The sequence below is a fragment of the Calonectris borealis genome, chromosome 21, assembly GCF_964195595.1.
Source record: "Calonectris borealis chromosome 21, bCalBor7.hap1.2, whole genome shotgun sequence".
NCBI classification, from domain to species: domain Eukaryota; kingdom Metazoa; phylum Chordata; class Aves; order Procellariiformes; family Procellariidae; genus Calonectris; species Calonectris borealis.
Genome location: NC_134332.1, coordinates 10,699,790 through 10,720,632, shown reverse-complemented (window position 1 = coordinate 10,720,632; position 20,843 = coordinate 10,699,790). Strand labels below are relative to the sequence as shown.

Here is a 20,843-nt window from a genome sequence, read left to right as displayed (position 1 = left end):
GATGTTCCTCTGAGCCAGTCAAAAGGCTGTGGAGCAAAGAGCGGTCCGAGTTACACCCATGGGGGACACCAGAGCTCCTGCAGGTGATAGGACCTGGTGGGGAGACCAGCACTGGCAGGGGCTCTTTAATTAGTCTCTTCCACCTCTGAAAACAGGCAGACTGTTCTGGGACAAAGCTTCTTTGCCTGCTTTTAAAAAAGGGTGGGATAAAAGCAGCCTTTTCATTGCCTCCTCCCTGTTAAAGAGATACTGCGATACTGCTGAGCTCCATCCTGAGAGGCACAAGCAGCCTCACAGCCCAGCGCAAGGTGACATCATCTGGCCTTTGGTGCCTCTCTGACAAAAGCACCATTGTGTGACTGTCACTTCCAGGAACCCCCTGCTGTCCCCAGGTTTAATGGGGAGCTTTCCCACACACAGCCCTTCAGTCCTTGTCTCGCCAGGGCAGGCCAACCCCAGCTCACAGGGAAGCTGGGTTTTATTTTCCTCCCTACCTCTATTCACTTTGCAGGAGAAAACAAATTACCTTTTCTGTCTGCAGTGCTTTGGATGATTAATTAGCTTCAGTAATGAAGTACTGTCTTGGGACCCCACCCCAAAGGAGTCTCATGTACCAGGCACTGAGTGCACATGAACATGAAAATGGTCCCTACCTCAAAGAGCTGCTAGGTTACTGCAGATAAAAAGTGCTAATTTCATTAGAAGCAGGTCAGATTCACCTGAAATAACCCTTAGAAGTGAAGCTGCAATTATACACTGCAATACCTTCAAGTAATTCTCTATATTTCCCTATAAACATCAGTGTCAAGAGGCCCTGCAGAGAAGGTCCTGATTTTGTACACATGATGTTTCATATCCTAGTTGCCCTCCAGTCTGGTATGTAGGGCAAGAGGCAAGTTAGGAGATTGACTTTTTTTAAACCTTGTTCATCAATGTTCAAACAACAAAGCTCAGAAGAGCAGGAGCCAGGACTCTGTGGCAGGCTCAGAGCTCCATGAAAAAGCCTCAGACCCCCTACATGGCTGTGGGAAGGTAACCGAGTATTTTGTGTGTCGGTTTCTCATCCACAAAGCAAGGATGTTCATTTTCTGCTTCATTCATTCAGTTGTTCTGGTTACAGCCAGTCCCCTGCCAAGTGACAGCTACCCAGCACCTAGCCAGCAAGGCCAGGCCACCAGATACTGCTCCTACAACGACATGAGCAGGGAGCAACTGGGGATTTCTACTGCTCACTCCAAAATCCCTTCCCACCCCTCCCCGTGAGCCTGACAGGCTGCTAACGCAGCGGCACATCAGCGAGCTGTAGGGGAGATGCTCCTTGCTTCCTGGTATTATGGCTAAGCTCTGCAGAGAGGGAAAAGAGGAGCTGATGCCCTCACAGAAGCAGGAAGGGGAGACGGAACAGGGGTGATTAACAGGACGGTTTTGCTCTCTCTCTGGAAGCTGGTGTTTATTGCTTGTTTGGAGAGAGAATAAAAATTGAAAGCCGATTTTTAGTTCTCCTCTGGCTCTTCACAGGAGCGTTTGTGACAGTTGTTCTTCAGGGAGCAGAGCACCCGTTCAGACCGCGACCAGTCTATGGCCACGGGAGCTGGCAGGACCCACCACGGTGCGGGTGGAGGGAGCTGCAGTGCATGGGGTGGGGGCTCCAGGGCTGCTTAATGAGAGCCTTGGCAGGGGCTCACACCAGCACAGCGCAGAGACAGGGAGAAATCCTAATCCCACCGCCATGCTGAGGCTCTGACAAAGGCAGATGCCACGATTTCAGGCCTCTAAATAATGCAACACTTCCCTCCGCGTTTATATAATGATACTATTTTAGTGTAGGTAGTCCAAGCAAAGGAGGACGGCAAACCGGCGGCGAAGGCAGCTCGGGAGGCAGGCTGGGCGAGCCATGCTCTGCGTGCGGGGATGGAGAGGAACCGCCAGTCCTCCTGAGGCTCAGTACAGGCAGGGGAGGTTAAGATGTGGAAGGCAGAGGAGAGAAGGCCCACGTGTTCAAACCGGTAACTAAGTCAACCCAGCCCCTGCTCCCAAGAGGGCAAGATGTGACCTACTGTGGTTCTCCACTTCCAGCACCCGTGCTGCTCTGCAGCCAGGAGAAACCGTGTGGCTGCAGCCTCCTCCTTAAAGCCTCTGACTTCAGGATGCGGGGGAGAGTGATGCTGAGCATGTCCACCCAGGATGGATACTTATCCAAAGGAGAAGAGGAGGAATCTAGTTTGCTGTTGAGAATCTGGATAAGCTACATCTGCATGACTAACACCTGCTTTTGGTAAACGCTGCAGGGAGGGACCATCTCCTGGCTTCTACACTTGCTATCACACACCATATGCGTCTTGGGTGCTGTTCTCCAGCTCTGGCTTGTGGTTTCTCCTAGCCACCTACTAGAGAAATTAGCATTTTCTTTGCGTATCTACAGCAGAGGTAGGAAGCTGGACTTGGCACCTCTATCTCTGAGCAAGCAGAATTCAAGCTAGAATGAAGACTCGATCTCCATTTGCATTCAGAAACACCACTTGATTACAAACTAGACCAGAATGAAAATGGGAGGGATGCTGAGCTGCCTGGTGTGCTGCTATGTGCAGAGCAGGTTTCATGCCTCGTTGGCTAGGTGCAATCAGGCTTCGTTCTCTTTCAAGGCAGAGAGCTCTTTGTTAGCTCAAGCCCTGGGTGCAGCTGAACCTTTCTACTTCTCAATGCCAGCAACGTTCATGAACAGGCTTGCTATGTGCTGGTCTGAGACAGTCAGGAACTGAAATAATCTGCCTTATTCCCAGGCAAGGAGACTTTTCTGTGTAGCTGTTAATACTATTGATCTCCAACAGTTCCACTTGAGAAAACATTTCTTACAGAAAGCCCAGTGACTTATAGTCGGCCTCCAAGAGCTGCACAGAAAGGATGTGTCTGCATCTGTGAACAAGAGTACAGCAATTCCGGCCAGGAACAGGCCATTGAGCTTCGAGGGGGTCCGTCACTGTAGGGCCACAGGGACTGTGCGTGTAAGGTCTATTAGTAAAGACTTGGCATGCAGTACTGAAAGATCCTGCCTCCTTAGTAAAATCAGCAGAGTCAGGTCCGATGTTTAGATGCAGCTATTAAGAGGGATTTTCTAAAGCATGCAATTCCTAATTCCCATTGACTTTAGAAGGAATCTTGGTTGTTCTGAACAACACACGGGGCACAAATGTCTTTTGAAATCTGCCCAAGAGCTCATGCGCATTTCTGGAATACAGCAAAAGCAAAGACAGAAGGGAGCTCACCCCTCTCCTGCCAGGCTGCCCCCCGGGCAGGCGTCAGTCGCACCCAGGTACTACCCAGGTGTGAAGACCTGGGCAGAGCCAGGCACAGCACGGCTGGCACGCTGCTTCTCGCCTACTGGTCCTTGGTCAGAAATTGTTGAATGCTAATAAAATTGTCAATAGACCATGGTAACCCTTCTCTGTGGCAATCTGTAAATCTAATGGAAGGTCTCTGGGTTCTCCTCAAACTGTCCATAAAATCCTACTCTCAAATTTGTAAACTGGACTGTTACCACAGGAGGAAGAAAAATTAATGCTAATTGTGTCATTTCTAAAACTCCAGAATATTAAGCAGTTCAAGGACTCTCTTAGCCTCAGGGGAGCTACTGAGGTTAGTGAATCATGATGAGAGAAACAGCCTGGGTTTAGATAGTGGGAATTATGGATAAAGAGGGTTTTATGGTATCAGTATTTATTGTCACAAAGGTCTTGTCATCAAAACTGTACAAGAGCATCACAGCCAAGTGCAATGGCAGAGGCAGGCAGCCTGGGCTGGGCTTTCAGGCTCTTGGACAAGAGGCTACTTGCTGATTTGTTTGTCAGCCGTTCGCAGGCTCGCAGTGCTGGGCAGTGTAGGTGCCCAGGTCTCCTGGAGGCATGCCAGGGTCCTCAGCTAAGTACACAGCTGCTTCACAGATGGGTAAGTAAAGATGAAGGACTTGCTACAGACAGCCACAAAAGCAGCTACAAAGAGTGGGAACCCACCTGGGTGTGCCTTATTCATGCTGCAAATGCAGCTATGACATGCTGGGGTGTCCGCCTGCTCAGCAGTGACCAGCAGCCACCCTGGGGGCTGATGCTCAGTTCTACTTTCCTGCTGCCGCCTGCTCTGCTCCCCAGTGCCATTCCAGTGTCCCTGGGCTAGCAACGGTGTCCGCAGCTAGGTGTGAAGCTGTGGACATTAATGCGTCCTGTGCTGCTCGCGTACAGGTCAATGATTAACCACAAACAGTGTTCCCTGCACCCAGCTCACAGCTTCTCCTGCCCTGGGCTTAGATGCAAGGAAGCAAGATGAGTGGGAGACCAGCATTGCCCCGGGGGGGCAACAACATGAAAATAGGAAAATGTGCCTGGGCTGGAAGTTTAGGCCCCGTAATCATTAACGGCAGGAGCACAGGCTGCAGCAGGACTGAACCGGTCCATGATGGCTTGAGATCACTGAACCTTAGTGCTTCATGGACTGCATATGACTCTGCGGTAGGTACAGGGCACTTGGTGAGGCAGCAGGTATTGGTGGCAGACACCAGCGTTTGGGCCTGTTCTACCAAAGGACCCATGTGCCTGCAGAGTAACTGTGTGCCTTACACCCTCCTGGAGCCAGCTGTAAATGTCTAGTCCTCCATCACACTGCATCTAGTCTTAGTATGTCCCACTGCTCTTCTTCCCGTGACAAAAATAATTTGTTTTTAGAAAGAATACCCTGAGCTCAGAGGGTTTGGTGGGATTCCTGGGGTATGCTGGACCTGGCTGTGCAGGCAGCAGGGTGATTTGGGGCCCTGGCCTGTGATGCTCTCTGCAGTGCAAGGGGCCGCATCCTCCCCTCCAGCAGACCCACTGCATGGCAGTATCTCTGCAGTGACAGAAGGATGGAGGAAGGGAGAAGTGACTCAGGTGTCCTAAAAACAGTCAGGTGGTTGCCAATTAATCCAAATAACCCATCTGGTCCACAGAAAGGCCATTTAGAGAATATCTAATCACTGCTGGCAGGAAAGAAAGAAAAGCATTCCGTAATGCCTTTGAAAAATCCCTGCTCCCTCATCAAAGTATCCTTCCCTCCAGGGACCCATTCAAGATTTTTATTCTGTAGATTTATCGTAAGAGTTATTTGGTCAAAACATGAAGTAGCTTGTCAAAGTATTATGTTAAGTACCACTGATTCTGTTTGCCTCATTTAGTATAGAGCAAAAGCAGAATGAAGAAAGCAACATAGAACCAAGCTATTGTTAGCAAATCTTATTTTACCAGATAGAATTTTGCTTTGTGGTCATGGTCCCTCAGGGTGCCCTCTCCTCAGAACACCGATGCATAAAGTACAAAGGGCCCTTGCATTGGACAAAATCAAGACAGCATCTACAAAGGCACCCACCGTTGTGGCACTAGGTCTAGCCTTCCTCCCGTGTCCAGTGCAGACACTCTTAATCTGAGAACCAGAAAGGCTGAGGTCAAAGCATGAGGTTACATCATAGCTACAAGCTGATTTTTTTGGTTTTTTCCCTGCATGTAGGTAGCTTCACCCATGGGGCAGGTTTAAGTGTTTGTATTTTCATGGACCATTCTGTTTTGTCCCTGTTCCTGAAACACGTCAACCTGCTCTAGTGGAAATCAGTGCATGCACTCTTATTAGGCGCACAAGGAGGGTCTCTGCTCCACCAGCGTCGCAGAGGCACTCCGCACCATGGGCAACCCCAGCTTCTGTGCCTTGCCCATGCAGTTGTCACTCAGATTAAGGCACCTCCTCGTTAACAAGCTAAGCCAATGTGCTCGTTACCACTCTTGTTGCTATCTCAATTACATTTTTTCAGACACCAATAAAGAAGCAGCTTTGAGTCGTGGCTGATTGTTCTACACCAGAATGTAATTTGAAAGCCATTATATTTCATCTCTGTAATACTCTACAACCAGTAACATAATTGTTGAAAAAGCTACTTTATTTCAAACTAGATAAAAGCTTTGCAGAGATCTCATACACTGATATTTTAGCTAGTGAAATCAAATGCTTCAGTAACATAATACTGTTAAAGCCACTTTATCTTACAATTAAAACATACCTGCCTCATTGCCAAGATTCAGCATCAGACAAAAAGCTCTGTCTTGTTGTATTTAGTACTAATTTTTTAATTTAGCTTTTATCTTTTGAACTGCTGCTTTTATTAGCCTTCAACTAAACTCCAATCCATCATGACTCTTATGCAAAACAATATTAATATGCCTCACTAGTTCCACCCCCTTGTTGGAGAAGCCATCCAGTTTTCAGCATGCTGAGGAGGGCATTAAAAGGTCACTGTTGCTTAGAGATGACACATTTCACTGACTGATCCCTCCATCCATCTGTTATCAATCATACATAGAACACTCTCTGAACAGGGTATAAGAACTGAAGCATCTATAATCACCAGTCACTTCTCAAAAATGAGGTCATAGCATGTGGCTACTGAAAAAGCTCTAATCTGTCTTCTGTTAGTGGCCTGTATTCACAGCTAGACCAGTCACCGCTCATTTCAGCTCAGAAGTTAAGTGGCAGAAGATAACTAATCATTATTCTGTGGCAAGAAGTCCAGAGGTGATTTAGGGTTGGAGATGAGCAGGGTGGAAACCCGCAAGAGATTATACGGCAGTGGGGTGGCTCTGTGGCACGGTGAGACATCCCCAAGCAGTGAGCAGAAGGCTGGATCCTCGTGTAATCTCAAAGGTGTTTATTTCTCTCCTCCCACTCAAACAAGCAGAGCATAGCCAGTTCTCCACCATAGCCACACAATGCTGCCTAGAAACACTGTGCATGATGCCACTGCAAAAACATCTCATTAAGAGCTTCTTCCCTTTGTGTTATGATAATACAAAGAGCAGAAACTGGATAAAACAAGCTTGGGTTAGTCTGAGACATGGCAGACTCAATTCTTCTAGCAAAGCAGCTTCCACATTTTTAAAGCCATTCCTTCAGTTTATGAAAATTAAATTTTCTGTAAGGCTAGTAAAGCAGCATATGCATGAATCACACTTGAGCCTGCCAAGGTGACCATGGACTGGAGACCACATGTAGAGAGGCCTAAGGAGCTGCACCTGCATCACCCATCCTTCCAACCCCAGCCTTGCCCCTTCCCTGGGCCTTCATGGCAAGGGACGTCTGGGAGATATAGTCCCACCTGGCATTTTGGCTAATTAGGGGTGCAGGGCATAGTGGGAAAGGGGAGAGGCTATAAAACTCAGTGGCAGGGAGGCTGCAGCTCTGCCAGTTGCGAGAAGAGGCCCTGCAGTCTCAAGCTGAGGCTGCTCATTCTGCCTGGAGAAATGGATCCTTGCTAGACCTTCTGCCTCGGGGGCTCGCCTCCTTCCTCAGCACCCTGGCAGCGCCTGTGCTGCAGAAAGGTAAGACCCGTAATGTGGCTGTCATCTCCTAATGTAAGGTGGCTTCTCCTCCTGAGGGCATCTCTGTCAGGTCTGTTATCTTCTTCAAGACCAGCAAACGGACTGTGGGAACCAAACTCAGGTGCCGTTTGCAGTGTGGAACAGTAAAATGCTTTTCAGTAGAGCAGGGCACTGAATAGTAGTAGCTTCAGTACTGCTTGCCCTTGTTAAACCCAGTAACTACTCCTCTGGCATGGGAGAGGGCAAAGAACCTGCTAAGGGGGCTGGGGTGGTGAAGGCTCCAGTGAAGGAGTAATAGGAAGGGTTGCAAAATGCACTGTATCGTGAAAACAGGCTAATGTGTGTGTCTGGGCACACTAGAGACCCCTGCGGAGCTGCTGCCTAGATAGTAATTAGAGCATTCAGGTCTAAGGGCCTCTGTCCCCACACCCAGATCTCCGCCTCTTGGGTAGGAGGAGGTAAGAGGCTTCCTGGCGTGGCTCAGGTAGGACCCTCGGAGCATGCCGCAGGACTCCTCTGCCTCCTGGGAAGCCCAGCCTCATCCCCATCCCTGTGCAGGAGACTGCTATAGCTGCAACAAATAGAGGAAAACAAACTAATGAGGCATTAGGGCTAAACTTAGCTGCAATTAACACTTAATTACCATCCTGAAAACACTTGCTGTATTTTGCCAGGGCCTGGAAAAGTAAAACCAATTAGCTTAATCTTGTGTGGTAGGAACCTTAAACTGCCTCAGATGCCTGTCATGGATGGGACCCTGGGAGTAACTGGTGTTTGAGAGTCCATAGTGCCTGGGGCTGAGCAGTCCCGCAGGTGGGTTGGGTAATGGGACACAGCCCTGCCTGGGGCACCAGGTGCCTGGGGAAGAGAAGGGCCGTATGGCAAGGATGCCTTGAGCAAGTCATCTCCTCTGCTCTTGATGCCCTTGTGCCAATCTCAGCTTTCTTAGCCTGCTTGTCTGAGAGACTGTTCTTCTCTGTGCCTGTAGCTTTCTTGTGTTGACTGGTATCCTCCCTAGATAAAGCAGAGAGCAGGTGAGGATGCAAGCAAAGGTGTGTGGGCTGCTGGACAGGGAGACAGAAGTACAGAAAGATCCAGAGAGTAGGCAGAGGATACAAAGCCATCCACGATCGCCTGTAAATCTCCTTCCAAGTCACTAGTGCAAGTTCCTCAGGTTTTTTTGTGGTAGACTTGTAGGCTGTGCTGAGGAGGATTGACTATAGTCTGATCATTAGTGAAGCTGCATTAGCCTTTCTTAGGCCTCTGCTTTGGAGAAGAGCCAAAACTGACACCAGACTTTCTGCAGAAGGTATCAGAGCAAGTTGTACATGCTCATGTACGCTTGGTTTGGATACCTAAAACCACTGCTCTCTCCTGGAGGCTATAGGCTCTGTTTAATATGTATCAGTGTAAGTAACCCTTGCATGGTTCTCCAGAGAAGCAGGGAAGGTATCCTAGAAAAAGACGCTCTCTTGGACCATACTTTGGGGTAAATACATTGTCCTTTTGCTATGCGGGAGAAGGAGGAAGAGAAACGTACAGGCTTGGGGAAGCTTGTCTCTGAAGTCCTCCTCTCATCTTCCCATAAGGTCTGCTGTCCACCTGTATGTTTGTCAGTATAAACGTTGATTAGACCCATGACCGCAGCATGGGACTATCATCTACAGTACTGTTCCTCATGTGATCTAGGGAATGTCACTATGTGATGACAATATTTATTTAAAGGTCTTGGGTGAGCTGACATGGCCCAGCTTTCCTGTCTGTAGAGCATCTAGTACATGGGACTTGGTTACCAACATGGAGATTTCCCCACTGCCACCGTGTGCCATCAGCTGTGTCTTTAACTGGCTCAGGGTGTGCTAGCAGTTTGGAGCAGACATGAGATGCTTGTGTTTTACACTCTAACCACATAAGAACTGTCATCTGTTTTTCCTGCACCTTCCTGTAAATGAAAGGAAGGTGCGTGGCATTCTGAGAACTAAAGAAAAGTCCACACCAGCAGTCTAAAGACTGCTGAAATACTTCAAGATGCTAGGATTGTTTCTTTCACAGCCCAGGGCTGTCATTAGCTGAGCATTTGGATGCTCTTCCAAAGAAGCTGAAAGGAAAAGCCCTCCAGGAACAGCAGCAGAACAAACTCCCATCCAATAACAATAGATCCTGGCATGCAGCTACAGAGGTCTGTACCAGGGCAAGTGCTCCAACAGTTTGCACTTCCACATTTGAGTCTGTGCTTCAGCTGCAGCAGACCAAATAACTTCATTATAGTGGGAGAGGCTGCAAAGACTAACCAAGAAACCCAGCAGCTGGGAGTTCAGCTTCTATCTTTTTTTAGTACTTATCACAACTCCAGCTCAGATTAACATGAAGCTGGCAGGAAAACTTAGCTCCAAGCATAATAACTCAGGAAGGGCTTATAGGCAGAATATATCAGAGCAATCTACACGGCAGTTATCTTGGTGAACTTCTCATCTGTATTAAGAAGGCTGTCTGCCTGGGAAAACTGAAGGAACTGTGTTCTAGAAGAATCTTGTGAACAAGTCTATTAAACATCTCTATCTCTGAAGTCTGCCACACAGTGATAAATTAAACTGAGATGGCTGAAGGCAGTCACCCTGCCCTCTGCCAGCTGTCTACCTGGTTCCTCTCCTTCTGTAGCAAGAGCAGATAAATGACATCCGTATTTGCTCCTGAACCATTGCAATTTACAGCCCGGCATGGCTTTAGGTGTGAGCTGCCATATGAAGCCAGCCCAGCTATCAGACTGGGAGCTGCTGGGGTGCAGGAGAGGCAGGTTCTGTGTGGCTGTCCCTGCCGCCTCTGCTTCACAGGGTTGTACTGCAGGATTGCAACTTTTACTCATCCTGATTTAAACTGATGTCATGTCACACTTCAACACTACCAGTTGATATTTGGCAGTCAATATGACTTATAGTGTGGCTAGATTGCACTTCCTCACTCGAACACCATGTGGAGAAATTGCAAAATGTTGAGACTCTGCTTAAGAGCACGGATGCAGCAGGAACAGTCAGGACAAGAGGGAAGCTGAAGTGAGAACCCAGTTCTTATGCCAAGGAGAACTCAGGCATTTCTGATGTATCCTGCATCACAATTTATAAATGTTTCTGCTTCTTTGGCACACTGGCCTCTGGGGAAAAAGACTTCTCAACTAAGTTAAGCCTAAGAAATATGGAGGTAACAGAAGAAACACATTAGTCTGGATGCCTGCCTCCTGTTTGTTCATCCTGGTGCTTGGATGGGCACAGCACCAGTTGGCTGTTCCCTTATGAAATTATTAAATAATCCAACATCTGGCTCATTTCTGAGTGTTAATGCCTGCTCAGGTCAAAGACAGACCTTGCAAACAGGACTGAAATTTCTAGGTTTTGTAGAAACTTCAGTGCAAATTCCAGGGAAACCGATTCTCTGCCTGAAAGGTAATTAAATGGAGTGACTTGGGGAATTGCTGGCACCAGGCTGTTTGTGGGGATGACAGGCTTTGACACTTACTCCTACCATGTCCTTGTACAACTTGCCACTCGAAATAGCAGCATTTCACTAGGGCTGCTTGACTGGCTGTGAAGTGCTGGACTGAGGGTAGTGTTGCTCTAGGAAGGTAACAGCTGACTGTTTCTCCTCTGGGCAGTGTTAGCTCTGTGGAAGCTGGGAAACAGATGAAGGACATGTTGTGATGTTAACCCTCCACATAAAGCCATCCATTCCCTGGTCCCCCAGGGCAAGATTTCCCAAGCAACCTCAGGAGCTTCAAGGAAATGTTTTGCATTTTACAAAACTCATCTTTACCCCTAGGCCTGTACCCATAAGCATCTTTAGCAAAGCTTTCCTGTTACTGTTGCAGTGTTGTGTGGGCTCTACACCACCTTTCCTCTTAACTTCAGCGAGAGCCTTCACCTGACTAAGGGGAGAACTTGGCTATTTAGTTTTTCACTAACAGGCAACCAGGAGTAGTGTGTCTAGGGAAAGGGTGACCCTGCTGAATCAGGGAACTATGTGGGCCCTTGAGAAGGACTTTCACATTCTTCACATTAGCTGCCACTTGACTTCTGCAAGAAGAAAAATCTTGTATTGTACATAAGCTCCCTAGAGTGCTGAGGAGGCTCAAATATCTGCAGATGAATCCACTTCAGCAGAAAGCCAGCTCCACCAGAATGCTGACTCTGAACGCAGGAGCTTGAGCGGGTGCTGCCAGACACCCGGACCTGGACGGCCTGGGGCAGCAGGAGACAGCAGATGTGGCATGCCGCTTCTCCCTGGGAGGTGGAGGAATGCCTGCCTGCACTGGGTGCTTGGAGCTGCGCAATGAATTGGACTTTCATAAACAGCAAGTTGACATGCCTGTCAGAGCACAGGGTACTTGTTCAAGTAGCAAACTAATTTCATCACCTCTCCTGCCAGGGCAAGAGGAGGTACAGGGATTAGTTTGAACTCTGACGATCATATAATAACATGGCAGCTGTATGCAGCTAATAATCCACTGGGAGGATTAGCAAACTTAAAGTTGTCTAGCTCTGCATAATGGGAAGCTAAGAACAGCAGCTTCCCTGTCCTACCTATTGCATTTGCATTCCCTCCAGTGGAAGCATAGAACATGATGAGACAAGGTTTTCCAGTCTGTTATGAAATGAAATGGGAATCTAATGTGTGACTAATGGAGTATTGCTAACAATTCTACAAGCATCCATTCAGTCAAGAATATGGATTTAAGCTTTACTATGAGAGTGCATCTTAAATACCTACTGCAAAAGAGCAGATTGCGATTTCAGCAGACTAATGTTAAAACATGTCATATGAGGATCTCTGGGAATAATGTCCTATAGCCTGCGCATTCTGCATGTCCTGAAGTCTGCAAGCAGACTGCTCTGCTAATGTGTGGAGAACACCACTGAACTCCTCCAGGTTCCCTGGCATAATTCATACGCAGCTGGCAAAAGAGCCCAGTACAAAACACAGGACAGTAAGATGCCAAGGAGTAGACTTAGCAACTGGAGTTGCTATTTTTCTTATCACCCTCTCTTTCTCCCCGCACTCTATGGACAACTTTGAGTGCTAGGTAGCTCAAGGTTTTTCTCCTGGGGCAAGTGCTTTTAATCACAGACTGGAGACCAAAATCAGACACAGTAGTAGGAAGGCAGTTTCAGAGCTTGTATCAATTTACTAATGAATAACTAGAGTAACCAGCTCTGTCAGAGCCTGGAAAAATACAGGGCTGTGACTTCTCATCCTCCTCCCTGGTCCCCTTCTGGAGTGGCAGAAGCAATGAGTAACAGCCTGCCCTGCTTTGGGCTGCCCCCGTGCTCAGCTGGCTCTGTCACCGACTGCTCCCGTGGTGGCTCACGCTGCCGCCTCCCATGTTGCAGGGCGGAGAGAGCAGCATAGGAAATGTTGTGCTAGAACTTGTACTATGCGACTTTTTTCTTCCGCTCCAGCAGAGAATTCCAGTGGAACACTGGAGCGCACAAAGGATGAAAGCTTCAGCACAACGTGCCCTTGCCAGCACTTGGCAGGGCTGCAGGACCTTTCTTACTCTTGCAGTGCAAACAGGCACTACCGCTTACAATAAGATGGTAGCAAAATACTAGTTTCCAGCAATAGCTTCTTCCAGTGTTTCCTCCAGTTGCAACTGGTGCTGCTGCGAGTCCATGGGAAAAAACTCTAGTATAGACAAGGCCTCTGCATGCAAATGAACACTACATAAATAACCCCCATCTTCCCTCAGTTCGTAGGTTGTGTACTCTATGCACTAGAATTCTCTTCAAAGACCTCCCAGTTCATTCTTTATGCTCTAATTAAGGATCAGTGCCAATTAACTATCTTCAATAGAGGAGCATCTTCCGCTCAGCAGCCAGGAAGTGTCTGAATAAGATCCTGCTGTACAATACGCACATGAAAAGGGAAGCCCTCCCTTTTTGGAAAGGGCTTCCAAGATTAAAAACCCAGTATAGAATACAGGATGCCTACTTTAAAAATATTGTGTGATAAGATTAACTGATGGCATCCATGAATGCAGGGTGGTTTCTTATATGCTTCATGTAGCTCTCAAGCATGCTATTGCGCTGCCAAGACTCCGAGCTAGATACTATCGTGGCAATAGCAGGTGTGAAAACAGAATGCAACACTTTACGGAAACTGATATTAAAATACTGTCCGCCTTTTCTTGCAAGCGTGTTATAGAGTCAAAGATCAGCTGAAGTGCAGTGTCAAATCTGATGCTAAATGTTGATTCAGATCAAAAATTACCAATAGTTACACCAGCATCTAAACTGCCCTGGTAGTCTTCGCCTATTGCCTTTGCTTCCTGTAGATGTTCACCTGTTCCATAAATAACCAGGCAATTTAGATTGCTGCTGCGCTGTGTTCTGAGCAAGAGCTGTGCTAATAGTCTGAGCAGGCAAAGGCAGGGGAATGTCATTTCGGAGCTTGGCTGGAGATGAATACATCAGCTCCCCAGCCAGTTACAGGCTAAGTTTAAAAAGCGCTATTCTAAATGAAAATTAGATGGTTAAACACTGCGGGGAGGAGGGGGGGAAATGGGATAATCCCTTCAAAGCTTTAAATGGAAGATTCTCAAACCTGCTTCAGCTGATGTGATGCATATGAACAGCCTCAGAATTAAGACCCCTGCAAAACTTCGGCCAGGCACAACAGCTGCACTGCCTTTTGGGGTAGATACGCTTGAACTAGTTATACATGAAGCAGATGTAAGCTAGCCACCCTGCTAATCGTAGCTAAATCTGGTGACCATTCACGGGCTGTTCTAAAGAATAAAGGGCTAGAGGAGGAAGAGCGCAGATTTGATGATGAGAAACAGGAACTGTAAAACTGTATTAGAGGATGGGGGGAAAGCAGCAAATTATTCCATGAGCAGCAGAACCCACGAAGTCTAGTCTGACAGGATTTACATCAAAACATCTGCCAGGCCACTGATATTTCAATATATAATAATATATTTGGAACTGTCAATGAATTCGAGTGCTTTTGTGGAGCAGATTGTGTACATCTCAATCATCACACATAAAAACCCAAACAGGCTAAATAAATCTTAGGTTCAAGGAGAATCCCCATACCTGCTCAGCAGAGACTAGGGTTTTATGTTTGAGTTTTGCTAACTGATCCCTTTGCAAAGAGCAGGGGACGGGTCTATCCTAATAAGCCTTCGGAATTTCTGGAGAAGCTTGTTACAAGTCTCATTGTGCTGAGATTTGAGCTCGAGATAGGAAGGATGGGGGGGAATGCAGAACAGCGCACTGCAACCAAGTCACTCCAATGAATATAACCTTTTATTCCTTGTGGGGTTCAGCTCTTTTGAACTTACCCGAATCCTTCTCATGGCTGCCACAATCTCCACACGGCTGTTGGGCCTGGGTACGTCCAAGCTACCAATATACTGAAAGACAGAACAGTGAGATGTCTGTAAAGTAATGTACAAGCTAATGGTGTAGGCTTCTTCAAAACAAACAGCACCTCTCATGAATTTAGTCCCTGCTTAGTTAGACTCTCTTGACCCAGGACATGATAGGAATATCCGTTGTGGATAATATTATCAGTCAGGGAGGAGTTCATGGGCTTCTGAGGTTGGGTGTGAGTCTCTAACTTCATTCAGATTCTGGATGCGCCTTTACCAGTGCTTTGCAGAGCAGTGTCTGTTGCTAATCAAGTCACGATCCCGTGGCTCTGAAAATGGGACTGTCCATCCTTTGTCACTCCTCACTACACCTGCTTTTAAAAGACTCATAGCTAAAAGCACATAAGAGTTGGAAAGTTGCCAGGATGTGCAGCAACTAGCTTTCCTGGAAAAGGCTCATGATTCTGGCCTAACTTTTCAGTCTGGACTATCCTCCCTCTGGACACCATTGTCCCTGCTTGGTTGGACCAGCTCAGCTGTCTGCAGAATTCTGGTAAACTTGCTCAAATCTGTGTCCTAGACCAGCTGTTTTTAACTCTGCTTATGGGAGCTGCACTCCTAAACAAGCTGCCTGGCTGAGCTGCGATAGCGGCTGCCCTTGGCACTGGGTGTCTGCATTTAAGCGTAAGCATCATCCTAGCAGGGCCGCAGCGCCCCGTACTCGGGGGCTGAGGCGCGGGCGGATGGCGGGTTCCCAGCACCTCCGCCTCTACCACTTTGACACATATACAGCTTTCTGCAAGTGGGTTGCCTGTTCTCTCGCATACAGTGTGAGTACGCGGCTGACGCTACGCAGGTTGTTAGGGAAGATCTGCAGGCAGACAGCTTCCTGCTGCTGGTGTTTTTCCCTCCTGTGTGCTGTTCCCTGTGCTGCCTGTACTCTTCCCTTACGCTGGGTTGTAACGCTTGTGTGCCAAAGCAGACTCCGCTGTGCACCTGCTGCTGCAGCACGGTGGTACCTGTGACAGCACATGTGGCATGGATGCACAGGAGTGCTGCCACGCTGCTGCCAAGCGGGGGAGGCACAAAGCTGCCAGCTCAGTCTTGGGAATGAGGAAAACATGCAGTGTCCTGGACAGTCACCTCGCGTGTGGAGCAAAAGGCCATTAATGTTGTAAAGCGGTGTGGCTCACAGTTCTGAGGAAAGACTTGCATGTCAAGGGCATGCTGGTGAGGGCAAGAAAAATGCCATCTGAGTGAGAGGGTGAGCGGCCTGATGAGAAATGCCAGTGTCCTGCCAGCACAGGCTGGTGCCGGGTGCGGTCCTGCGGCTGTGGCTCTGGCAGCCGAGGGCAGGGTGCTGGACTTGGCGCTGGTGGGTTCCCAGCGGGGTCTGTCGGCTCCCTCGCTGTAACACAGCCCGTCTCCGCACGGCTGTCACAGGCAGGTTAGCGGGGGTGAGTGGGCAGTGTACAAAGCTTCGTCCCCCTTTCAAGAGCGTTTGGTTCATGAATCATGTCTGTTTGAGTGAGTGTGTGGTTTCAAGTTGTGGGGTTTGGCTTTTTTTGGTTGTGTGGTTTTTTTTAGAAGTTGTTCCCCTGTGGAGAGGGGAAGGGGCAGCTAGTCAGGAGACCCTTGCAAACATTCAGGGTGATAATATACATATCAACAGAGACAAAATACTTCCCCAAGAGCAGTCCCATAGCTATCACTGTTACTGACATAGTTCTGGTCTTATTTCTATGCTGTTATGCTTGTGGCTTGCAATGGGTTTTACCTTGAAAAACTTCTACTTAATAGGGCTTTCAGAGATGAGTTCTCCTGGCTCAGTATTTACAGCTCTTTTGTCTGCCTTGAAATAAACACTGCAAGCAATCTGAAAGGTCATCTGGCTTTTCTGATGCTTCTGTAAATGCCTTTGCAAAATGGCATTTTTAAGAGCAGTAAGTTCAGCTATAGCTTTTGGTAAACCACAGGAGAGTCAAACAGCTCAGACCACGAGAGCTTGAGGGCAGGGAAGGGAGCGACAGAGCCAGGACTTCCCTCCGCCCTGGTGGCGAGGGCATATCTGTATCGCTCCAGATCTGTGGTCTCTTTGGTTTGCAGGCATCTCATTCCCTGCTCTGCGGTGGCTGTCAGTACAGTCACAGGTAATCCAGATCAATTCAGAGCAGCTGGCTGGTCTTTTGTCTGTGAGCAACAGAGCTGCAGTGGGGAACAGGCCACACCACCAAAGATAAATTAACAGGTGGGGGCAGGAGGAGAGCTGGTGGCTGCTGAGGCAGAAGAGATTCTCCTGAACTCCCTGCTTCGGCCTTGCTGCAGAGTTTGGGTACTCGTGCAAAGCCCTGCCAGCTCACGAAGCTCTGCACAAACAGCCACTTTTCCACAAGCAGCTCCCAGTACTGACCTCCTGAAGTTTGTCCCCGAAGATTATAGGGCAAGTAAGACAGTTTGGTATGTGGAGATTAGAGACTAAACGTGGTCAGTAAGATTGCCTGGTGCGAGACACCTGGCAGCCAGTTACAGCCCTGTCATTGTCAGAGTTGCAGCTGACTGATGTGCCCACAATGAGCGTCCTAATTGGAAGAGACAGACTTCAGAGCAGAACTGAGCAAAGCATGTTACTAAGGTAATGCAAACCCCATCTCAGACCCACACATCTTACAGTGCCTTATCCACTCTCTGAATAGCTCTGGATGTCTGAAGCTGTCAATCTGAAGAAGCCCATTTCACTCAGTTAAAGGTACAGTTGCTTCACATCTTTTAAAAATCAAAATAATGATTTTTTTTTTCTCCTCAGCACAGTCTGCGGCACAGCAAATGTTAATTTAAAAAAGAAATCAAAGATTAATTGTTATTCTCCCCTAAGAAGGAGAGAGATTTTTAAAATACGTGATTAACTGTCTATTCAGATCTATCCTATATCCTGCTTAAATCTTACAGCTCTTTTAGCAGGAAAACCAAAATGCACAAAATCCGCATTTCAAAGCTTTATTTGAATATATATGCTCCTTCTTTCCAGCTCAGGAGACAGCAGGTGTGAATTCCATTTCTAATCTGTTAGGCCACCTGCAAAGAGGGGAAGGGAACCCTAGAGTTGCTCCAGCAAAATGCAATTCTTGTCAGCTGAATTATAAACCCATTCCCCATGCTGTCTACAGAATGTCAGTTCCAATTGAGTCACTTTCTGAGAGTGATGCTGTGCTGCCAGGCTGTTCTTCATGATCAGTACGAAATTTCTGACAATATCGGTATTTCTTTCTGATACCTGAAGACTGCATGCATTTAAACGAAGACCTTCCCTGCCCAGCTTTTCATCCAGGGAACGGGTCAGATGGAATAAGGCACTAATATGGTTTTAAGCAGCACATAACCGTCTGCTGGTTTCCAGGGGAATACAGAGCTGTGACCTCACTGTGGCAGCAATGGGGTCCTGCCCGATGGGGGACAGGACAGGCACCAGATCGAGCAAGGACGTGCATGTGCATCTGGCACAGGCAGTATATCCATTGCGCTGTCAAGAGGGGTCATTCCACATCAGTTCCCAAGTGAAGCGCACAGGGCAGCTTCTAAGGATTAAACAACTGAAAAAATACTAAGAAGAGAGCAAGAACCTCTTTGATTGTGATAATTAAACGTAAGGCTTTCATAATTTATTGGTGTTTTCTTTAGACTTAGATCTGGCACACAGTTGCACGGGCTAGGGGCACTTTCAGAGCTGAAGAAATACACCATGGGCAGGACTGGAGGGGGGCACAGCGAGCCCCGGCCTTGAGTCCGCGGTGCCACCGGCCCCGTGGCCAGCACATGCCCCACCGGTGGCAGCTGGCCGGCCCGGGACCCCCAGCCCGCGGGGCTCCTGCGCCCAGGGTTGGTCTGCAACAGGCGAGGGCAAAGAGGGCCCAGCCTGTGGGGGGAACTGCCCGGGGCAGCCTCGGCCTCTGCCAAAGCCCCCCGGAGCCTGGAAGGGGCGAGGGGCTCTGACAGGCGGGGGGGGGGGGGCGCCTGCTGCGCCCCCCGACCGAGGGCCCCGCCGCCGCCCGGGGCTGGGGGAGCGCGGCCGGGGCTCACCTTGGCCTGGAAGTGGATGCCGTGCTGGAAGGCCTCCTCGTTGTGCAGCGGGACGCGGGAGTCGCAGCCATCGTCCACCAGGTTGTACCGGTTCTTCACCGGCATGGCGGCGGGCGGGCGGCCGCCTCAGGCCGCGGCCCCGCCGGGCATCCCCGCCGGCAGCGCCCGGCCCCGCGGAGCCTCGGGGCGGGCGGCGCGGAGCGGGGGCAGAGGTAGGGGGCTGCCGGCGCCCGAGCCCGGCCGCGTTTTGAATGAGCGTCCGCGGGTGCGAGCGGGGCCCCGGCCCTCGCCGCGGCGCCATTGGCCCGAAGTTCCCTCATGTGATGCGGGGGGCGGCGGGAGCCCGCCCTGCCCGCGGCCGCCCCGCCTCGGCCGGCCCCGGCGCCGCTGGGAGCCGCGGCCCGGTCGCTGCGGGGAAAGGCGCCGCCTTAACGGGGCCGTGCCCGGCTGTAGCAGCGCGGAGGCTTCCCGAACCGACCGACGTTCGCTCAGCCCCACGCCGCTGTGCGAAGCGCAGCCACCCCGAGCCGGCGGTCCGGGCCTTGCGGCGCCTTCGTTTTGGTAACCCCGGTTTCGGCGTTGGCGCGGGCACCCGGTGAGAGCCGGCCTTGGCCGCCGGCCCTGGCAGTGCCGTGCTCGGCCCCTCTGGAAGGAGCAGAGCTCCGTGAATCTGGAAGGGAGGTTTCGCCTTGCAAAGCCGCCTCTGTGGGCTTGACAATAAACACCTGAAGCATCCTGTTGAAGTTTGGCTTATGGAGGTTTTGTCTTTCTGCGTGTCTGGGGCTATGCTGGCCTGACGGTGCCTTTTTAATACCGAGGAACACCACCATGTCATAACCTCCGAGGGCACAAAAATACCAAACCCCGTGTCTCAGCTGTAAGTGTACAGCGAGGAAGCGTCCTGAGCACGCCTTGGAGTAGGTGGCTGTGCCTTGGCTGTGAGCTGCAGCCCTCTGCTCCTGGCAGCAGGGGTTATGGATGGAGTCTCATCTTAATCGAATTGTTTGCTTTTTTGGATAGTGTAAGTCACACTGTATCGTGTCAGCAGCACCTGCTCCATTACCTGTGTTCTAAAAAGACCGTGTACGCAATGATCTAGGATCTCGCTGCACTCCTGCACAAGAATGGTAGGCTAACACCATTCTGTATGTCCAATGTTGATGTGGCTTACAGCTCCGTTAGTATGTGCCCTCTGTCAGAAGCCTCTCGCACAGCTGGTGTCCCCTGACTGACTCAATATACTGTCAGGATTTTTGCTGTGGGCACGGGATGTTACTGCTGTACCTGTGCACTCGTGGTGTTCTTCCCTTCCAGCTTCGCCTCGGTGGTGAGGCACCGCTGGCGTGCAGGTGAGCCCTTGCGGATGCTGCTCTGGGATGCCTGACGTGCCTGAGCCCTCAACAGGCACCAGCACGGGCAGGGGATGGGTGCAGAGGCATGTGCACAGCTGTGACGGCAAGACGCAAGACTTGTCTTCTGGCTGTTAGTACAGTCGTGCTCTTTGCCGTTTATAGGAATGATCAGAAACAGGAATTGTGTAGAAACCAAGGGGTGGAGCCTTATATGTGCTCCAACTGATCTCATCTGGGTTCCCCAGAATTAATTTTTGAGTGATCAGTTATAACTTTCATACAAATAACTCCCCAGCCAGATGCTTGATTGTTGTTGGACACCACCTTTTATGTGGCTTTCACATTAGCAAGAGAGAAAATTTTGGCCACAGGCAGACAGTGCACAACTCCCTGTCTTCATCTCGGGAGCGTAATCATCCTGAGTTTCTTGGCATCTCCGAGTACTTGTAAGTCAGTGGGAGACTGGCAAGAGCCAAAAATCCAGAAACTTATAATTATGAGAAGGAGAAGAAGCCCAAAGAATTAATATTGGTTCACTGACTGTGACCCTACATGTTCAAGTATTTTGTGGTATTAGCAGCTCATTCTGGCACTTGTGGTGGGATGGGTTCTGTGGTCAGCCTCCTGTCTTTGCAAAGTTTTTCTGTTTCCAGACAGGCTTCTTTTTTT

At 49.3% G+C, this 20,843-nt stretch overlaps 1 protein-coding gene across 1 annotated transcript in view; it reads right to left on the bottom strand.

Moving 5' to 3' along the window:
* Positions 1–19,001, bottom strand: part of LOC142091472 (carboxyl-terminal PDZ ligand of neuronal nitric oxide synthase protein-like) — a 38,398-nt gene extending 19,397 nt beyond the window's left edge. Inside the window, exons 1-2 of the mRNA XM_075170793.1 lie at positions 18,823–19,001; positions 14,719–14,790 (exon numbers count right to left, since the gene is read on the bottom strand). Coding sequence (XP_075026894.1) covers positions 14,719–14,790; positions 18,823–18,927 — 177 coding nt within the window. The 5' untranslated portion in view covers positions 18,928–19,001. The remainder of the gene's footprint in view (positions 1–14,718; positions 14,791–18,822) is intronic.
* Positions 19,002–20,843: the final 1,842 nt, after the last annotated feature.